The sequence below is a fragment of the Denticeps clupeoides genome, chromosome 13 (genome assembly GCF_900700375.1).
Source record: "Denticeps clupeoides chromosome 13, fDenClu1.1, whole genome shotgun sequence".
NCBI lineage: Eukaryota > Metazoa > Chordata > Actinopteri > Clupeiformes > Denticipitidae > Denticeps > Denticeps clupeoides.
The window spans coordinates 18,430,898-18,450,614 of NC_041719.1; the positions used below are offsets into that span (position 1 = coordinate 18,430,898).

The window sequence follows — 19,717 nt, forward strand, 5'->3', positions numbered from 1 at the left end:
ACCATTTCACACTCTTGGCTTCTCACCACCACCTTAAGTTTAAAAACTGCTGAAAACTTTCTTATCATTGAGTCATGTTAATCAGCATGTCATGCAGTGGCAGTCATTTTTTTTTTATTACTTTCACTATTCATGCTGCATGCGTATGTTCATGTTTCATTTCACTCCTCCCACCCTCCTCCTGGTATAAAAGGTGGATGTTCCTCATCTTAGCTGATTGGTGACACTGGGTCTTCTCTCTCCAGCTGGTTTAAGGTTTGATCAATATATATGTTTTTTGCATTGTTGTTTAACTGTTGGCACATTTTTTAATGTATGTAATGTATTTCAATTACAACAACTAAGATAAGTTTGGGTGATTTAAACTTTTAGCCACTCACCGGTTTCATGATTGTTAAAATGCTAACTATGCATAATAAATAGAACTGATCCTGACAGCACAAAGCAGTCCTGTGCAGCACCAGGAGTCTTGTTCTGGGGTTCACTGAATGTTTAACAGAATAAATACATGATGGCTGAATTGCTTGTGAAGAGCTGACTAGTGAAATGCTTTTTCATTTAAGACTGATAAAATTGAAATGAAAGAAAGGAGTACAAGCCAAAAAGTTCTTTAATGTTTATGGGTTGTATATGTGAACTTCAAAGTGACATGAAAAACATGTAAGTACCTTAAAACAAAAATGGCAGCTACAATATGTAAAAATTAAAAATGAACACATTTACATGTCATTTTACATGCAAAATATGTCACATGCATTGCAAATGTCCCTGTTCTGGTTTTTCTTTCCCTGAAGTGCTGTGAAGGATCTAATTAAAACATTGTTGATAGTATAGTATAAAGTACAGTGTAAAGCAACTGTATGCGTACGGTATAGAGCATATGATGATCAAAATACTCCAGGTTACTTCCAGGCTTCTTGAAAGGTTCTAATGGGACTGAATGATACTGATACAATTATATAAAAGTGCAGTTGTGTAAAAATATTTTCTTTGTTTGGGACATGGTCCAGACTGAAGTTCAAAGCACACAATCAGGCAGAAAGAATTCTGTAGAGCAATGAAGATGATTACTAACCCGAAGCCAAAAGAATATAAGTACAAATTCTGGGGAATATTATATATATAATACAAAATAATATATATACAACATAACATTAACATATATATATATGTAAAGGTGTTAGACACGGGATGTGCAGTGAATGCTTTATATTATGAGAACAGAAGACATGGGTAACCAGTTTAAAGTTACCAGTTTAAAAATGATTTTGTTTTCCATATTTGCGAGGGTGTTAATCTGCATGAGGCATTTCTTTTCTCTTTAGGAACAATCTGTCTCAGAACCATGCTGCGTATTACAGTCCATCTGAGAGATGAGTGGCTGCTGATTCCATGTACAGACCCGTCTCTCCATGTGTGCTGGCTTGGTTCTGAAGCAATATCCCGCTACACAACATCTTACCCCAAAAGAGAGATTCAAGCTGACTCTACATTCAGAATAAGACGCTGTGTGGATGGTGGACTGCTCTCACTTGAAGATCCAATCAAAGATGTTCTCCAGGATAATGATTTCATTGAACTTGGTAAGATTGGCTATGGTCCTGTAGCACCCATCTGTTTCATTTGATTTGTAAAATGGACCTAAATGTGGTTACAGTGATTCAGGGAGATCAGTGGATGCCCAAGCAGATGGCAGATTTATGGTCTTATTCTCAGTATCCTTTGTCTATAATGTAATTATATTAAAAGAGGAATTTCAGTTTCAGTTATGCAACCTCACCTGTGGTTCCAAGTCTGCAAGTCTGAACCATTATTAATTGCACAACCATCTTTCAGAGAACATTTGCCAGACGCACCCCAATCTGTTCTTCCTACTTTGTAGTTATCAGAGTTTAAATTCATTAGCGTTGTTAATGATAGCAAGAATAAAAGTTTAATCTGAATCACTGACAGTATCACCAGTTGAAAAACTGATCATTTAGAGAACCTACATAGAATTCTTTTTACTTTGACCATGTTCTCGCTTAACTGTTAATTCAGCCCAAAGGAACCAAAAGAGATGGTAACTCGACAACACACACACACACACACACACACACACACACACACACACACACACACACACACAATACAGTTCTATGGAAAATAGGCTGGTTTTGGTGAGCTAGATCAAATTAAACATAAATGCTGTTGGCTAAGGACCTCATTAAGTCAAAAAGTGTGCATATGTCCACATGTTTATTTTCTATGTTGAAGTGGATTTCTCTCGATGGAAACAGTCTGACAACAGGCGACCTGCTGGGACTGGGCAAAGGCCATTTTAAAATACAGGTATGCTAATAAGTGACTGACACAGTAATTCATCTTTCTGAAGTGTTAAGTTCAGTAAGCAGAGAAATTAATCAAAAAGAGACTCACAATTATATCTAATTTCAAATATTAATCTTAATGTCCAAAACCCATCCAGTATGTGTGTAGTTTTTGGGATAATCTTCAGGTCAGTCACCATTGGTAATAGAAGCCTATTGTTCTGCTAGTAGGACTAGACATTTCACTTTGCTTCGAGAGCGGGTGAGTTGTCTTCTAGTTGCGATATAATTTTTTTTTTTTTTTTAGCAATTTTACCCTCAGGAACCAATATAAGTGACTGCATATATTTTCAAAGTGCTACATGATGGCTACATTCTGTTTGAAGTTTGATTCTACATGTGTGAATCCCAATTAATTACAATCCAGGACTGGAAGATGAAGGGCAGCAGAGTTTACCCAAAGTCAAGAAAAATTTGAGAATTGGTTGCATTAGGCCGCTTGACCCGCCTTGGTCTGAAGTCAACTTTTGAAACATCTCTTAGTACCCTGACAATCAGTTAAAGGTTCACTTTGAAATGACTGTGTTCTTCAGCTCACTACAGAGGCTGAAAAAAAAGTGAATGAAGGCAGAGTTCTTATTGAATCATTTATCAAGAAGAACCAAGGTATGGGCATACACTCATTAACACACACTAACAGTAAAGCCCTTATTGCAGTTATCTAATGTGTGTGTGTGTGTTTAATTCTCCAGTGGTTTATGGAGTAAACACCGGATTTGGGAATTTTGCTCAGACTCGCATCCCAAATGATCAACTGAAGTGAGTTTAAAATTAATCTTCAGTAAAATATGTGTCTGCATGTGTTGGTTTTTACCCTGTGCTCATGATTGTGTTTGTGTGGTTTTCAGGGAGCTTCAGGACAATGTGATTCGCTCCCACAGTGCAGGTGATGTCATTTTAATTTGATGAGATTACATTTGGTGTGTTGGTGTTATGTAGAGTGTGTGTGTGTGTGTGTGTGTGTGTGTGTGTGTGTGTGAGTGTGTGCATGTTGAGTGTGTACAGTGCCTTGCAATCATTCACTTACTTGTTCTGAATGACAAACACTACACAACCTGTAAAAAAAACAACCTCATTCAAAATTGTGCTGCTATTGGAGTTCATATACAGTTCTGTGCAAAAAGTTTTAGACAGGTGTGGAAAAAAGCGTTCAAATATGAAAATGCTTTTTTTTTTAAAAGTTCACTTAAAAAATACATTGAGGACACATTTTGTTGTGTGCACAAGGTGTGCCGTGCTGCAGTGTCTCACAATGACAATCACTTCACTTGCACTGTCATTGTCTTGCTGCAGAATAAATTTGGGACCAATCATGTAATGATTGATAAGTATCTGCCTGTATTTCTCAGCATTTAGGACATTTTTGTCCAAGGCACCTGCTGGCATTTTTGTGCATAGTTTAGTTTCTTGGCCTTCTGTCCATGTTGCTGGTTTGTAGGGCTAAGCAATTTTAAGAAAAAATAAAAAATAAACCACCTTGTGTCTTGTTGCTATGGTCAGTCTTGCCGTGGTGCATGGCCTGATGTCATGAAACAGTCTTCCACCACCATACTTTGCAAGTAACTCCACCTGGTTTTAAGTTTTCTACACAGCTGTCTGGTTCAGTAAATTCAGTCAATTTCTGTGTTGAAATGTGAAATTGATTGATTCTGCACCTGAATATAATCCTAAAAAGGTATGCTTTACCGGTTTCTATTGCAAAGTGCACTAGCACCAAATAATGATTTAATTTATTTTTATTTGCTCACTTTGCATTTACACCATCATCATATGACTGGATTAGATTAGATTAGATTCAACTTTATTGTCATTACACATGTACAAGTACAGGGCAACGAAATGCAGTTGAGGTCTAACCAGAAGTGCAATAAGCAGCAGGATAAAGTTATGTGTATACATAATGTACAGGAGACGGAGATGTGATACAGGAGATGTGATAATGTACAGGAGATGGATAAATATGAACATATTTATTAAAAAAAAGTGTATAGTCAGAATTCTATAACCAGTGAACCATGGTTTAATTTTTTTTTTTACGCAGGTAACAGAAAATAGGCAGCCATAAATAAACAAAAATAACAATAATAGCAAAAAATACTGCAGTAATCCAAAACAAATAAACCAAAGAAAAAATATTCACATGAAATCACAGGTGTATAAATACTGACAGCATGAGAGGGAAGTAATCCTGCCCCTCTACAGAAATTAACTTTCCTTTTTATCACCCAGGACTTACTCAACTCAATCACTGAGGGGCCTACACCAGATGGCACCTACACTACATCTAGCCGGTGCAGGTCTGCCTTGTGTGATTTTTTTTAAATAAGGCCGACAACAAAGTTTGTGAGCTGGTTATTAGATGCCAAAGTAACTCAATGTAAATCACACTTCTGTGAACTTAAAAAGGTCCACTTAGGAAGCAACACTGACTGGCAGCTAGTTTTACATGCACTCCTCAGTTCCTATGCTTCCTGGCTGATGTTTTGGTGAGTTTTAAATGCTGGTGATGCTTTCACTATTGTGGTAGCATGAGACGGAGTCTACAACCCACACAAGTGGCTCAGGTAGAGCAGCAAGAAGGTTTGCTGTGTCTGTCGGCACAGTGTCCAGAGACGCTATCAGGAGACAGGCCAGTACATTTGGAGATGTGGAGGAGGCCGTAGGAGGGAAACAACCCAGCAGCAGGACCGCTACCTCCGCCTTTGAGGAGCAATGCCAGAGCCCTGCAAAATGTGACCTCTAGTAGTCTGTGTCTGCTCTATGAGGGAGACCCATGGGGGACAAACCTGTGCTTACAGCCCAGCAGCATGCGGTGGAGAACGTTCTGCTGCCTGCAACATCCTACAGCATGACTGGTTTGGCAGTGGGTCAGGGAAGGTGTGGGGTGGCATATCTTTGGGGGGGGGTCGCACAGCCCTACTTGTGTTCACCAGAGATAGCCTGACTGCCATTAGGTACCGAGATGAAATTCTCAGACCCCTTGTGAGACCATATGCTAGTGCGGTCGGCCGCCCATCCCCGCCCATTCCCCTGACCTGAATCCAGTTGAGAACATCTGGGACATCATGTCTCGCTCTATCCAGCAACGCCACATTGCACCACAGACTGTCCAGGAGTTGGAGGATGCTTTAGTCCAGGTCTGGGAGGAGATCCTTCAGAAGACCGTCCGCCATCTCACCAGGAGCATGCCCAGGCATGGTAGGGAGGTCATACAGTGCCGGTCACACAAAGTACTGAGCCTCATTTTGACTTGTTTTAAGGACATTACATCAAAGTTGGGGACCATGACATCGGGGGCAGAACAGTGCAGCTTCACTTTTATACCTTAAGGTATCTTAGGTATGCACAGGGCTTTTTCCGCTAAGATGTCCTCAGGACTGTGACGTCTACTCAGGAAGTGACTCATTGTGATGCACTGTAACAGCACACATTTGTCCTAAAATCACATACAGTATATACGTATGTATGTAATGGGCTTTGACCCCACTTCTAATATTGTGTGTATGTGTGTGTAGGAGTTGGAGCTCCTCTTAGCCCAGAAAGAACTCGTATGCTTCTTGCTCTCAGGATCAACGTTTTGGCCAAAGGCTTCAGTGGGGTTTCCATGGAAACTCTTAATGCGATAGTGGCAGCTTTCAATGGTGAGTCTTATTAATTATCATTTTGAGCTGTGTGTGGATGTGTGTTACATCTTTATTAAATCAGTGTGTTTGTATGTATATATGTGTGTATGTAGCGTCCTGCTTGTCTTGGGTGCCTGAGCAGGGTACAGTAGGGGCGAGTGGTGACTTAGCCCCCCTGGCCCACCTGGTGCTGGGGCTGATGGGAGAAGGGGTCATGTGGTCTCCTCAGAGTGGCTGGGCTGATGCCAGGGCGGTAAGCAGCAGATGCAGGATGTGCCTCTCTGTTTATATGCATTTTACAGACACATTTCTCCCTCTGTCCACTCTCAGGTGCTTGAGGGCCATGGGCTGACTCCACTCATACTGAAACCCAAAGAGGTACTGCAGGAGCAGGAGAGGGTTTGTTATGTTGTGGCTAGAGGTGTTGATGATGATGATGATGATTATGTTGCTGCAGGGTCTGGCTTTGATCAACGGTACTCAGATGATAACGGCTCTGGGTGTGGAGGCAGTGGAGCGAGCGCAGGCTATCGCCAGACAGGCTGACATCATTGCTGCACTAACAATTCAGACACTCAAAGGCACCCCCAAAGCCTTTGACCCTGGTAATTCACTCAGTATCACTACCCACATCCCCATTATACTATACACCTCATACCACTAAACTTCTTAACCCATTTCTACACAACTTAGCACTGTACAGTATAAAACTATTCCACAGATATCCACGCTGTCAGACCACAGCAGGGACAGGTGGAGGTGGCATGGCGTCTACGCTCTGTCCTGCATTCTGATGTTTTCCACTCTGAGATTTCTGGTAGGCACACACCTGCACCCATTAACTACTCAGCGATGACCTGAGGATGTGTGTAATGACATAACAAGACAGATGTTTATGGGAAGTACTTTAGGGATTATTATTGGTGCCCTTTGATGTGAAGTTTGACACTGAATCTAATGAGACTGTAAACATCATGCCACCTGAGTGGAGGTCTAGCGGGTAAGGAAGCGACCCCGCACTCAGAAGGTTGCCGGTTCGAATCCCTGAGCAAAGCAACTGAGCAACTGCTCCCTGGAAACATTTCATTGTGTGCACCGTGTGCTGTGCTGCAGCGTTTCACTATTCCCAATAGGGAACAGTAATACTGGTTCTAGTAGACATCCTATTAATGCTGACAAAAACTTGTGTTGTGAAGAAGGTAACCTCATGTCTATGGATGTCCACAGACTCTTCAGTCAGTTCAAAAGGTCACCATTTAGAAGCATACAGGTTCCCTGAATAGTGGAACAATTGGATATTCATTCAATCCAACAATTGAATGAATATCCAAATCATCGATCCACATGATCCACAAACGTAATATCAGTAAATAAAATAAAAATTCTGTTTTATAGATTTTATGATGTACACCTGCAATTACAACCTTAAACAATGATGATGGGTGGATTTTTTTTTTTTTTTTAAAAAGGTAGCATTCATGTTATTTTAAGTTCATTTCCGATCACAGCAGTGCAAAGCAATGTGACACTTGCCAATCCTGATCATACTTTTAAGATTATAAGATTTTCACACTCTTTTAAGACTTTCTTTCTGTACCAAGTAATAAATAAATTAATATCATTACTTTATTACTTTTCCTGAAAACACAGTTACAACAGCTCACCCCAGGACTTTCTCATGCATTTTGATAGATGGCTGCTTGAACATAGCACACAAGTGAACTGTGCCCTGCACACACTGTGTGCTTTTCCTTCCAAGGAAGGTCTAAGGTTTTGGTGTAAAACACAGGTAAAACACCCCCATGCTGAGGTGTTTTATGAAGTGAGCTACTGCATAAAAGCTTCAGATAACACGTTCACACTTACATTTTCACCACGGTTAACCAACAGGTGGGTAGGTGCACTGGTGACCTAGCAGGTGAGGAAGGTGTCACGTGGCGACGTGTTGATGGATGGACGCATATGCATGACTTACAACGAAGTGGGTTTAGTTACCAAAAATCACATGCACCTACACAAACATGAGACTGACCATGACCTGAGGGCGACACGATACAATAGGCATACATTCACAACCATACACAGATGTACACAATCAGGGGAGTCAGGACAACATGAAAACTCCAAACCCAACTATACCCCCTCCTAGAGTCCGATCATGACTTGCTGTGTATCACAATGACAAAAAAAACACTTTCACTTTTTTCAGGAAGCTCTGTGTGTGTGTGTTTCCTACAGTGAAAGGAGGTGAACGTGTGCAGGATGCATACACTCTAAGATGCTGCCCCCAGGTTAGTAAAGCTCACCATTTTATATACGAAACACACACAAATACAGAAGTAAAACCCTACTGTCCTCCCCTCAACCCCTCTTCTCCAGGTGCATGGAGTTGCTAATGACACCATTGCATTTGTGAAGAAGATCCTAACAACTGAGCTGAACAGTGCAACAGACAACCCGGTACCAAATTTACAGAAAACTGTTTCACTCAGCTAGGGTAGCACATTTTGACAGAGTTTTGTATGTGTTTGGGCATTTGCCCAAATCTAATTCATCGCAGTATTTCATATGTTGGTACTGTACTCAGTGTGTAATGTACAGTTGACGTCCACAGTTGGTGTTTGCTGAGAGAGGAATCACTATTTCTGGAGGGAACTTTCATGGAGAATATCCAGCCAAGGTACAAAAAATGATTATATATTTGCTCTGACTTTGTAGCTCAAATGTGAGTCGTGTGGATTTCAGACTAGTACACTAAATTATTTGTTTTCTTTTGTTCATCTTCACACACGTTTATGCACACACACACATACACAGGCCCTGGACTTTCTTGCCATAGGGGTACATGAACTAGCAAACATCAGTGAGAGGCGAATAGAGAGACTCTGTAACCCCAGTCTCAGTGAACTGCCTGCATTCTTGGTGAAAAATGGAGGACTTAACTCTGGCTTCATGATTGCACACTGCACCGCTGCAGCTCTGGGTTAGTTATGTTTGCCCTGCATCATATGGCACGTGTACTGTGCATCTGGGAAGAATTCACAGCCATTCACGCTGTTTCAACGTTATTCAAAATTTGATTACATTTTTTCCCCTCAGAATCCTAAAAATGTTGCAAAAGGTTTTGAGAATGACACAAATACAAAGTTTGCTGTTTCTTTTTTAATTATGGTAATTTGCATATACTCCACATGTTATGAAGAGCGATCAGATGAATTGCCCTCTTTGCCATGAAACTTAACCCCAATCTTAAGTCTTGCCACAAAAGGACCTGCTGAGATATTTTCAGTGATCCTGAAAAGTGAGAGTGTTGACAAGCACAAGATCCTTCTGTCATGCTGATTGAGTTAAAATAGCAGACAGGATGCTTTAAAAGGAGGGTGATGCTTGTTCTCTTCCTCTGTTAACCATGGTTACCTGCAAGGAAACATGCGCAGTCGTGATTGTGTTGCATAAAAAGTGCTTCACAGGCATGAATATTGCTGCTACTAAGATTGCACCTAAGTCAACCTTTTATCACATCATCAAAAACTTCAAGGAGAGAAGTTCAAGTGTTGTAGGCTTCATGGTGCCCAAGAAAGTCCACCAAGTGCCAGAGCTGACTCCTAAAGATGATTCAGCTGCGGGATCGGGGTGCCACCAGTGCAGAGCTTGCTCAGGATTAGCAGCAGGCAGGTGGGAGTGCATCTGCACCCACAGTGAGCCAAAGACTTTTTTGACTGGTGGAACAAAAAAGCCACTTCTCTCCAAGAAGAACATCAAGGACAGACTGATATCTAAAAAGAAATTAGACTGTCCGCCATAAGGCCAAAGTGATAACTACGTGGTTCGGGGAACAAACATTTAAATCTTGGGTCCATGGCCAGGAAACTCCCTGGACCTTAATCCAATTGAGAATTTGTGGTCAATCCTTAAGAGGCTGGTGGAAAAACACAAACCAACCAATTCTGACAAACTCCAAGCACTGATTATGAAGGAATGGGTCACCATCAGTCAGGTTTTGGCCCAAAAGTTGATTGACAGCATGCAGGGGCAAGTTGCAGAGATCTTGGGAATAAAAAGGGCCAACACTGCAAATATTGCAGAAATGTCACGTTGTCGTCTAGGGGCTAGGGGACATGTGATACAAACAAGAGGGAGTGGACACACAACTAAAACAAACAACTGAAGGTGTAAAAACAGTGTGAACCCCACCCCCACCCCCAAATAGTTCTATATACACAGCAAAACCACAAACAGGAAGAACACTACAGATACAAGGTGGAACAACACAGCATAAACTCTACAGCTCTACCAACAAAATGACTCTCTCTGCAATTCTACACACCACACTACAAAATCCTCCAGGGCACCCTGTCTGTAGGGCATGCTTCCTAACATAGGCCAGACGTGACAAGGTAACAACCCAAAGCACACACAAACCCACAGACCTGCCCCAGACAACCACAGCACAATATTCGGCCGAACAAACATAGGGACGTAACAGTAAATTTGATGAAAATGTTTAAAATGCTTGTAATTATACTTCACCTCAGAAACAAATGACAAAATATCTAAAAACAATGAAGAAGCAAACTTTGTGAAAACCAGTATTTGTGAGAATGTCATTCTCAGAACTTTTGGCCACGACTGTACACACAACACCCCATAATGACAACGTGAAAAAAGATTACTTCAGGTTTTGGCAAATTTATAAAAAAAAAAACAAAAAAAAACAACAACATGTACATAAGTATTCACAGCCTTTGCTAAATACTTTGTCTATGCACCATTGGCAGCAATTACAGACTTTTCGAAAATGATGTCACAAGTTTGGCACGCCTATCCTTGGCCAGTTTCACCCATTCCTCTTTGCAGAACTTCAAAAGCTCCATCAGATTATTTTAAAATAGAGATCGGTTCTGTCTGGGCCACAGAGTTGTCCTGAAGCCTCTCCTTTAATATCTTGGCTGTGTGCTTAGAGTTGTTGTCCTGCTGAAAGATAAACCGATGCCCCAGTCTGAGTTCAAGAGCAATCTGGAGCAGGTTTTCATCCAGGATGTCTCTGTACGTTGCTGCATTGGTGTATTGCTGCAGAGATGGTTGTCCTTCTAGAAGGTTCTTCTCTGTCCACAGAGGACCTCTGGAGCTCTGACAGAATGACCATCAGGTTCTTGGCCACATACCTGACTAAGGCTCTTCTCCTCCAATCACTCAGCTTAGGTGGCCGGCCAGCTCTAGAAGTCCTGGAGGTTTCTTCTTCCATTTACACATGATTGAGGCCACTGTGCTCATTGAGACCTTCAAAGCAGCAGCAATGTTTTGTGCCCCAGATTTGTGCCTCGAGACAATTCCTTTGACATCTTGGTTGTTGGTTGGCACCTTGGTTCTGACATGAACATGTAAGATCTTATATAGACAGGTGTGAGCCTTTCCCAATCTCATCCAATCAACTGTATTTCTACACAGGTGGACTCCAGTTAAGCTGCAGAAACATCTCAAGGATGAGTAAAAGTTAGCTCAATTTTGAGCTTTATGGCAAAGGCTGTGAATACTTATGTAGATTTTTTAATTATTTATTTTTTTCACATTGTCATTATGGGGTGTTGTGTGTCGAATTCTGGAGAAAAAATTATCAATTTTTGAATAAGGCTGTAACATAACAAAACGTAGAAAAAAGTGATGCCCTATGAATACTTTCCAGATACTATGTAAAGTCACACTGCATGCAAGATTTCCATAACACATAGTGACATGTACACTCTGTGCTAAATACTGCATAGAAATAAGTCTCAATCAAAGCCGCCTCAGACTAGTTGTGTTTGTATCTGCAGTATCTGAGAATAAGGTCCTGTGCCATCCCTCCTCTGTCGACTCACTATCTACAAGTGCAGGCACAGAAGACCATGTCTCGATGGGTGGATGGGCAGCAAGGAAAGCCCTCCGGGTGGTGCAACATGTGGAGCAGGGTGAGGCTGTGTTGCAGAGGAACTACAAATTGCAGAGGAACACAAATTCAGTCAGAAGTCAGAAACCTCTGTGTGCAAAATGCAGCAAGCTTCTTTATTAGGGAATGTCTTGATATTAAAAGGCACTGGCCTTTTAATATCAAGAAATTGGTCCTTCACACCAATGCCTCTGACACATCTTAACATCTTTTCTTTCGAATTCCATGCAGTTTCAGTTTCTTCTCCTGTGAACATCATTCTCATTGTCTTATATCGCCCTCCAGGGCCACTTGGGCCCTTTATAGATGAATTGGACACTCTCCTCAGCACTTTCTCTTTAGAAACCCCCCTAACTCTCCTTGGTGACTTCAACCTTCCATCAGCCCAGCTCCAATCATCCTGCCTTCTCCTTCTGCACTCTTTTTCCTTGACTAACAGCAACATCTCTCCCACACACAAAGGAGGGAATGTCTTGGACCTGGTCTTCAGTCGTCCTTCTCCAACTTCTGACCTTTCTTCCACTCCCCTTCACATCTCTGACCACCACTTTCTTGACCTTTACACTCACTGTACCTACAGGATCCACAACTGTCCCCCATCTATTAGACTTTCACACTGTCTCACTTTCACACTGTCTCACCCTCATATGTATCTTCCTGCATTCTTTCACATCTCCCAACCTCTGACTCATTCTTCTCCTTACCACTAGAGACCGCTACTAACTTTTTTCTCACCTCACTTTCCCTTTCCATTGATCAACTGTCCTCTATCAACCAAACCCAAAAGGACTGCCCTGGCTCTCCGATACATTGCGTAGCAATCGAAGAGTTCTTCGAGCAGCGGAGAGAAAATACAAGAAATCTCAACTTGACTCAGACCTACTGTATTACCAGAATCTTCTGCGCAAATTTTCCACTAACCTCACTGCTGCTAAAACTGCTTTCTACAAAGCAAAACTAGAAGTTTCTGCCCACAACCCTCAAAAACTCCACAACATCTTCTTATCCCTACTCAACCCTCCGACTCCCCCTGCCCCAACTTCCTTAACAGCTGATGATTTTGCCAACTTCTTCACAGGGAAGATTGAAAAAATCTGTGAGACATTCTCCACCACTAATCCTACTCTTCCTTCTGAAAATTCTACAACTACTCTAAATCAATTTTCTAAACTCACATCTGATGAAATCATTCAGATTATATCCACAGGCAACCCAACCACCTGTCCACTAGATCCAATACCTTCTGCAATGTTTCAAACTATCTCCCTTGACCTCATCCCTTTCATTTCTTATATCATAAACAGCTCAATCTCATCTGGCCATGTACCATCCGCCTTTAAAACAGCCAGGGTTCTTCCAATCCTAAAGAAACCCACTGCTGACCCTACAGACATTAACAATTACAGACCAGTTTCCCTCCTCTCATTTCTATCCAAAATCCTTGAGCGCTGTGTCTATCACTCCATCTATCACAGAACAACCTCCTGGATCCTAACCAGTCTGGCTTCAGAACAGCTCATTCCACCGAGACTGCCCTTTTGGCGGTTACCGAGCAGCTACATGCAGCCAGATTGGCCAAACTGTCATCGGTTCTTATTCTCCTCGACCTATCTGCTGCATTTGACACCGTTAACCACAAGACTCTCTTGTCAATCCTGAAGAGGCTTGGAATTCGGGGCTCAGCATGGCAGTGGTTTGCTTCCTACCTTGATGAGCGATCTTACCAAGTGACTTGGAAAGGATCCACCTCTACCTCACGTAGACTCTCCACTGGTGTTCCTCAAGGCTCGGTGCTAGGTCCTCTCCTTTTCTCCCTCTACACGAGATCACTTGGTAAGGTCATTTCCTCACATGGATTATCCTACCACTGCTATGCTGACGACACACAACTCCTCTTCTCCTTTCCTCCCTCTGATCTACATGCTGCTTCCAAAATCTCTGCCTGTCTAACCGACATCTCGTCTTGGATGGCAGCCCATCACCTCCAACTCAATCCCACCAAAACTGAACTAATATTAATTTCAGCAGATTCTTCACCACATCAGGATCTTGCTATTTACCTAGACAACTCGCAGCTCTCTCCTTCTGCAACAGCCCGCAACCTTGGAGTAACAATAGACAACCAACTCTCCTTCTCAACTCACATCAGCAATCTTTCCCGCTCATGTAGATTCCTTCTCTACAATATCAGACGAATCCGCCCTTATCTGTCAACCCAGGCCACCCAACTACTGGTTCAGTCCTTAGTAATCTCACGACTGGACTACTGTAACTCCCTTCTAGCTGGTCTACCACTATGTACCATCCGACCTCTACAACTAATACAAAATGCAGCAGCACGACTAATTTTCAACCTTCCCAAATTCTCCCACACCGCCCCTCTGCTACGCTCCCTCCACTGGCTCCCAGTAGCTGCACACATCAGGTTCAAAATACTGATGCTGGCCTACAAAGCCAAACATGGAGTAGCACCATCCTACCTCACAGCCCTTATTACACCTCGCACTGCACCTCGTATACTCAGAGCCTCCATCTCTGAAGGTAAAAGGAAAACATTCATCTAGACTCTTCTCTGTCTTGGCCCCTCGGTGGTGGAATGAACTTCCCCTTGAGGTCAGAACAGCTCAGACACTGAGCACCTTCAAACAGCAGCTCAAGACCTTCCTCTTTAAAGAATATTTAGATTAAATTGTAATTTTCTTGTTGTCGAACTGGTGTACAGAATCTACAACAGAGTGAATAAAATAGATGTATTCATAGTTGGGGTCCTAGTGAACTGGAATTGATCTCTTCATCGATGGTAACTTAAACACGTTGTAAGTCGCTCTGGATAAGGGCGTCTGCCAAATGCCGCAAATGTAAATGGAATTCAGCAATCAGACAGGGGACATTTGGTCATATCCCACTAGCTGTACCAGAGAGGGGCTATTTGACCCGGTTGTTTTTAACCTAACATCCTTCATCACGTGTGAACAGTTGCCTTTGTTCTGCAAATGTGGCAATTGTGGCAGACAGACATGTCCCAATCTGCTTCTATTTTGTGGCCATGCTCAACTGTACATTTTCTTATAGTGTGAAGGATGTCCCAACTCATCAAAAACAAGAAGCTCATAAAAAACAAGAAGCTTCTGCAACAGAAACGTCATCTTAAACTACATCCAAAGTAGTTTGAGCAGATCGAGTGTTCAACTGGTGGTGTGTGTTTTCTTCTCAGTACTTGCTATAGAGCTGTTAGCAGCATGTCAGGCGCTGGAGTTCCACCGTCCCCTGAAAACCACACCTCCTCTGGAGAAAGTCTATGGGCTAGTGCGCTCTGTTGTCAGGTAAGGAGGACAGGCCTTACCAATAACTCCACATATGGACCCCAATCTAAAACCACATAACCTCATATACACAAATCTCACCTACACAACACACAAAGTACACACTATACATACACAGGACAGTGGTGGCCTAGTGGGTACGGAAGCGGACCCAAACCGCCAAGGTGCCACTGAGTAAAGCATCATCCCCACACACTGCTTACCTACACTAGGTAAATGTGTGGGTTTCGGTAGCCTAAACTAATCACTAGGACTGAGTGGAAAATGAGTGAATAAGTGCTCTGCTCATATTTACTCAATATGCCTAACCACTTAATCAATCTCAGGGTTGAGTTGTTTGTTCTAAACCAGCACAAACCTTTTAAGCAATATTAGCTACAGTAGATTTTTTATTGGATCAGACATTACTGGCCCGCCTGCAACCCCATGTGAATCAGTGAGAAATGACCAGAGCTGGTGTCTGTTACCAGTAATAAATAGCCATAGAAAAGTACCTTTTTTTATAGTTCTTGCCTTATCCAGTGTGCAGTTTATTAATGGGAAATTTTTAATAATGCTAGGAAATTTTTAATAATGCCTGGGTGCTGGGGAAGGGACGTAGCTAAGAATGTACCAAAATGGCGTTCAGGCAGAGGGGGTCTTATTGGTAGCGATGTAAAAGGATTTATAAATGAATGTATGTATTTGAAATGTTTTAAAATGTATATTAATTTATTGTCTGTTTGTTAAATGGTTTGGCACAGGACTGTAATAAAGGCTTGCCCAAGTTTTTAGTTGAAAGATGAGATGAGAGTGGATTGGCATTTTTAGAGATGTAGACATATAATTTATAATTTATTAAAACTGTATAATTGAAGTTTTTTATAAAATATTATTAAATTAATGGAATCTGCCATCCCCTATAATGTCATCTTCCATGCCACAATCACCGCTCAGCTGTTGTGCACAGGGGATCTTCATGCCCCCATTACACCGCCCATAAACCTGTCACCAGTTCACTAGTTTTCCTTTGATCCTGACCAAGGTAATCCCTCAAGAGCTGCACTTTTGGAGATGCTATGACCCAGCTGTCGAGCCATCACAATATGACATTTTCATTCCTTACTCTTGTCCTTTTTTCCACCTCAATGATAGTTTTCATTGGCTGCCTAATACCTTGGCAAGTGCCAATGTGACAAAAGTATCAATGAAATTCACTTCACCTGTCAATGTTAATATGTAATAATATGTAATATTTAATAATACAATGCCTAAACTTTATATATTTTTGCACAAACAGTTGACAAATTATTGCTACTTACTTCATTGTATTGAATAACTTGTATGTATATCACATTTGTCCCATCAGGCCTTGGGACAGAGATAGAGCGATGAGTCCTGACATTGAGGCAGTGCACAAACTGATTCAACAAGAAAAGGTGGGTGTATGGTGTGCGTTGTGAGTTTGTATTGCTGAACATACTAGCAAGATACACAAATAATGTTTTAGGGAAGAAAAGAGCTACATGTCTGTGCGGTGGGTGTGTCCTGGTGGGTATGTTCTGTGTTGGAGCCTTGTGCCTTCTCAATATAATTCACTCTGGCCATTCCAGTGACATCACTGAAATTCTTTTTTCCTTAAATGCCAAAAAGGCATTTGATTGTATTGAGTGGCCATATCTTTTCCAGGTACTGAAAAAAATTTGACTTGTACTCAACATTTATATCCTGGGACATGATTTTGTTCTAAATCTCTCTACCCCTCATCCTTCTTGTCCTATCTTACTGACTTACTGAACAGTGTCAAAAGAATATCTGGATGCAAATTAAATTTCACTAAAAGTGAACTTTTCCCAATAAATAGCACTCTGAAGTATGACTCCCACTCATTCACTGTTGATAACAAGTCCTTTACCTGTTTTGGTATAAACGTTACATGCTCTTACAAGAAGCTATATGAGGCCAATCTTAAAAAAAACTCAAAGAAAATATGAAGCAGAATCTGACGCGATGGTCAACCCTCCCTATTTCTCTAGCAGGTTGGGTCAACCCAGTTAAAATGGTAGTTCTTCTTTTTTTAGAGATTTATTTCAGGACAATACCTCTGAAAAAAGTTATATTCCTCTGTCAATTGTTTTTTAGATATCTACATGCCGGCAGTTTTGTTAAAGGGCACTACCAATTCCCAGACAATTGTCAGACAATAACCTGCAAATCCGTACAGCCAGATCCCATTTCTGCAGTATTTGGGGTGCCACCCAATATCACACAAGTTACCCCATTTCAAGCTCAGGCCGTAGCATTTGCCTCGCTGCTGGCAAGGAGACTTATTCTGCGACACTGGAAATCTGCCAGACCCCTGTCCTTTATGTGTTGGGCCAGAGAAATCCTTCCTCTGTTACCACTGGAAAAACTGAGGTATTCCAGCATTAGTTACTCAGGAAAATTTGAAAAAATTTATAAAAAAAAAAAAAGGAAATACAAATTCATAGTGCCCTGTTTAAATATAGTACTATTTAATATGTGCGTTCATTATATCATGAAACACGTCAAAGTTAGTGGGCATGTATAATCAGTGTCCTTTCCAACATGGCACTATCATTCAAGATTGGTCAAAAATACTCAAAATAGTTTAATAAATTCCTCTGCTTTACCTTCTGCATATTCACATTCAGCATCCCCTGCTTTGATGTAGTCTGCTAATCCTACAATGTCTCTTGGCAGCTTGGCACCAAGTTGGCGTCTGATAAATGCTGAAACTGTAAATTCCCAAATTTATATAATTCATGAGAGAATGTTACTCATAGCCCTCCATACTCTGCACATGCTGAGTAATTTTTCCCCACCCCTTGATTTTTGATTGACAGTTTTTTCAAAATGTTTAAGAAAACATAGTAAATACTTAAAAACAAATGTAACTGATTGTTTTTCAATATTATTTGGCAACAATTGTTGACCAAACCATATTAAGTCTGTATTTGGTTATGAAACATTCACAGCCACCTGTCATCATTCCATTGTCTGTCCACTGTCATTCCTGTACCTAACCGTAGGTTGTGCGTTCTGTTTGTATTTGGCCTTTATGTTAGCCCTCGTGCCTTATTAGGTTCACTTATCATTAAACCCGTTATTCCCTTTGTATAGGTGCTGATAGGGTTGGACAAGTTCTTTACACAAACTGTTTATTTGTCACTTCAACAATCAGAATTTCAAAAGTTTTTTTGTAATAAATAATTGAAAGAGCTGCATATTGTATATTATTATTTTAATCTGAGGGGGGCAGCTCTGGTCTAGTCTACACACTGTATGATATCTGTTATTGTGTGTGTGTTTGCAGGTTTGGGAATCTGTGATTCCTGATATTCAGCTGTATGAAAAGAAGCATCCACTGCAGCTGTCAGTTTGAGCCAATCAGATTTTTACCTTTCAGAGAGATGTACTATTCTGGTTTGTACAGTAAAACTGAAAGATTAAATTGTCACAAATGTTAGCAAACATACTAATTCAAGTGTATTTTCTTTTTACTTTTTTTTTAAAATTGTAATTGTGAAATCTCAAATCAGAGGAATGCAGATTTTAATGACATCTGTCCTGCTGACGTGTTCCACGCGTAAACTCTTGCGGAACTTGTGTTTGATCTTTGTGTACAGTGTGTGTATTAGTGTCAAACCCACTAAAAGTCTGAAGAGGATCAGCCATTAAGTACTCAATGTGTGTAGAAATTGCTCAAGTTTACTTTTGGGTCTTATGCACTTCTTTTAAAACATGCTTGGGTTATCGCTGTCTGTCATACACAAACTTCCAATAAATCATTCAGGTGATTACAATGTATTATTGTTGTCATTCCAATAATGCACTACCATCTTTCAGTATGACCTGCATTCTGTCTGTCTATTGTAAAACTAGTTTAAAACAATGTTTTTAATATATGAATGTCAAAATAAATGAAACAAGAGACCTGCCAAATAAGGTAAAAACTCCTTACATTATATACATCTAACCCTGGTCCTGGAGTGCACCTGCACATCTTAGATCTTTCCATGTTCCACCACACCTCATTCAACTCAAGAACTGAATAATAACAGAAGTTGAATTGAAACTAAACACAAAAATATGCAGAACAAGTGCCCTCCAGGACCTGTTATCATCCCGGACGAGCCCATTCGAAAGTTCTTGTAGGAGCAGTGGTGGCCTAGTGGTTAAGGAAGCAGCTCCGTAATCAGAAGGTTGCCAGTTCAAATCCTGATCTGCCAAGGTGCCACTGAGAAAAGCACCGTCCACACACACTGCTCCCCGGGCGCCTGTCATGGCTGCCCACTGCTCACTCAGGGTGATGGGTTGAATGCAGAGGACAAATTTCACTGTGTGCACCGTGTGCTGTGCTGCTGTGGATCACATGTGACAATCACTTCACTTTTGAAAAAGGTTTGGTGACCCCTGATCTAACATGCAGATTATGAGAGTTTGACCTGATGTGGCAGCAGAAGCTGCATCAAG

General features: G+C 41.2%; 1 protein-coding gene and 1 long non-coding RNA gene across 4 annotated transcripts in view; one reads left to right on the forward strand and one right to left on the reverse strand.

Moving 5' to 3' along the window:
- Positions 1-19,717, reverse strand: part of LOC114801744 (uncharacterized) — a 37,387-nt gene that overhangs the window by 6,485 nt on the left and 11,185 nt on the right. The gene's annotated exons all lie outside the window — the stretch shown is intronic.
- On the forward strand, positions 194-19,047 carry LOC114801717 (histidine ammonia-lyase-like). Of its 3 annotated transcripts, XM_028999971.1 has the most exons (21): positions 194-255; positions 1,326-1,583; positions 1,658-1,715; positions 2,041-2,062; positions 2,257-2,331; positions 2,903-2,975; positions 3,062-3,128; positions 3,218-3,255; positions 5,885-6,010; positions 6,106-6,245; positions 6,323-6,370; positions 6,450-6,597; positions 6,714-6,809; positions 8,231-8,283; positions 8,372-8,452; positions 8,607-8,672; positions 8,810-8,975; positions 11,806-11,940; positions 15,133-15,241; positions 16,590-16,659; positions 18,558-19,047. In XM_028999971.1, the coding sequence occupies exons 2-21, from the start codon at positions 1,346-1,348 to the stop codon at positions 18,624-18,626; spliced, it is 1,878 nt and encodes a 625-aa protein (XP_028855804.1). In that variant the 5' UTR covers positions 194-255; positions 1,326-1,345; the 3' UTR covers positions 18,627-19,047. The 3 variants fall into 3 exon arrangements, with proteins under 3 accessions (XP_028855804.1, XP_028855806.1, XP_028855807.1); XM_028999973.1 differs by lacking the exons at positions 194-255; positions 1,658-1,715; positions 2,041-2,062 and having other exon boundaries at positions 1,373-1,583; XM_028999974.1 differs by lacking the exons at positions 194-255; positions 1,326-1,583; positions 1,658-1,715; ... (1 more) ...; positions 2,257-2,331; positions 2,903-2,975 and having other exon boundaries at positions 4,599-6,010.

Bases quoted from the DNA above. Each gene is read 5' to 3' on its own strand.
- LOC114801717 (XM_028999971.1), top strand. From the start codon at position 1,346: ATGCTGCGTATTACAGTCCATCTGAGAGATGAGTGGCTGCTGATTCCA. The intron at 3,129-3,217 runs GTGAGTTTAAAA...TGTGGTTTTCAG, and splicing joins ATCCCAAATGATCAACTGAA to GGAGCTTCAGGACAATGTGA. The intron at 11,941-15,132 runs GTGAGGCTGTGT...TTTTCTTCTCAG, and splicing joins GGTGCAACATGTGGAGCAGG to TACTTGCTATAGAGCTGTTA.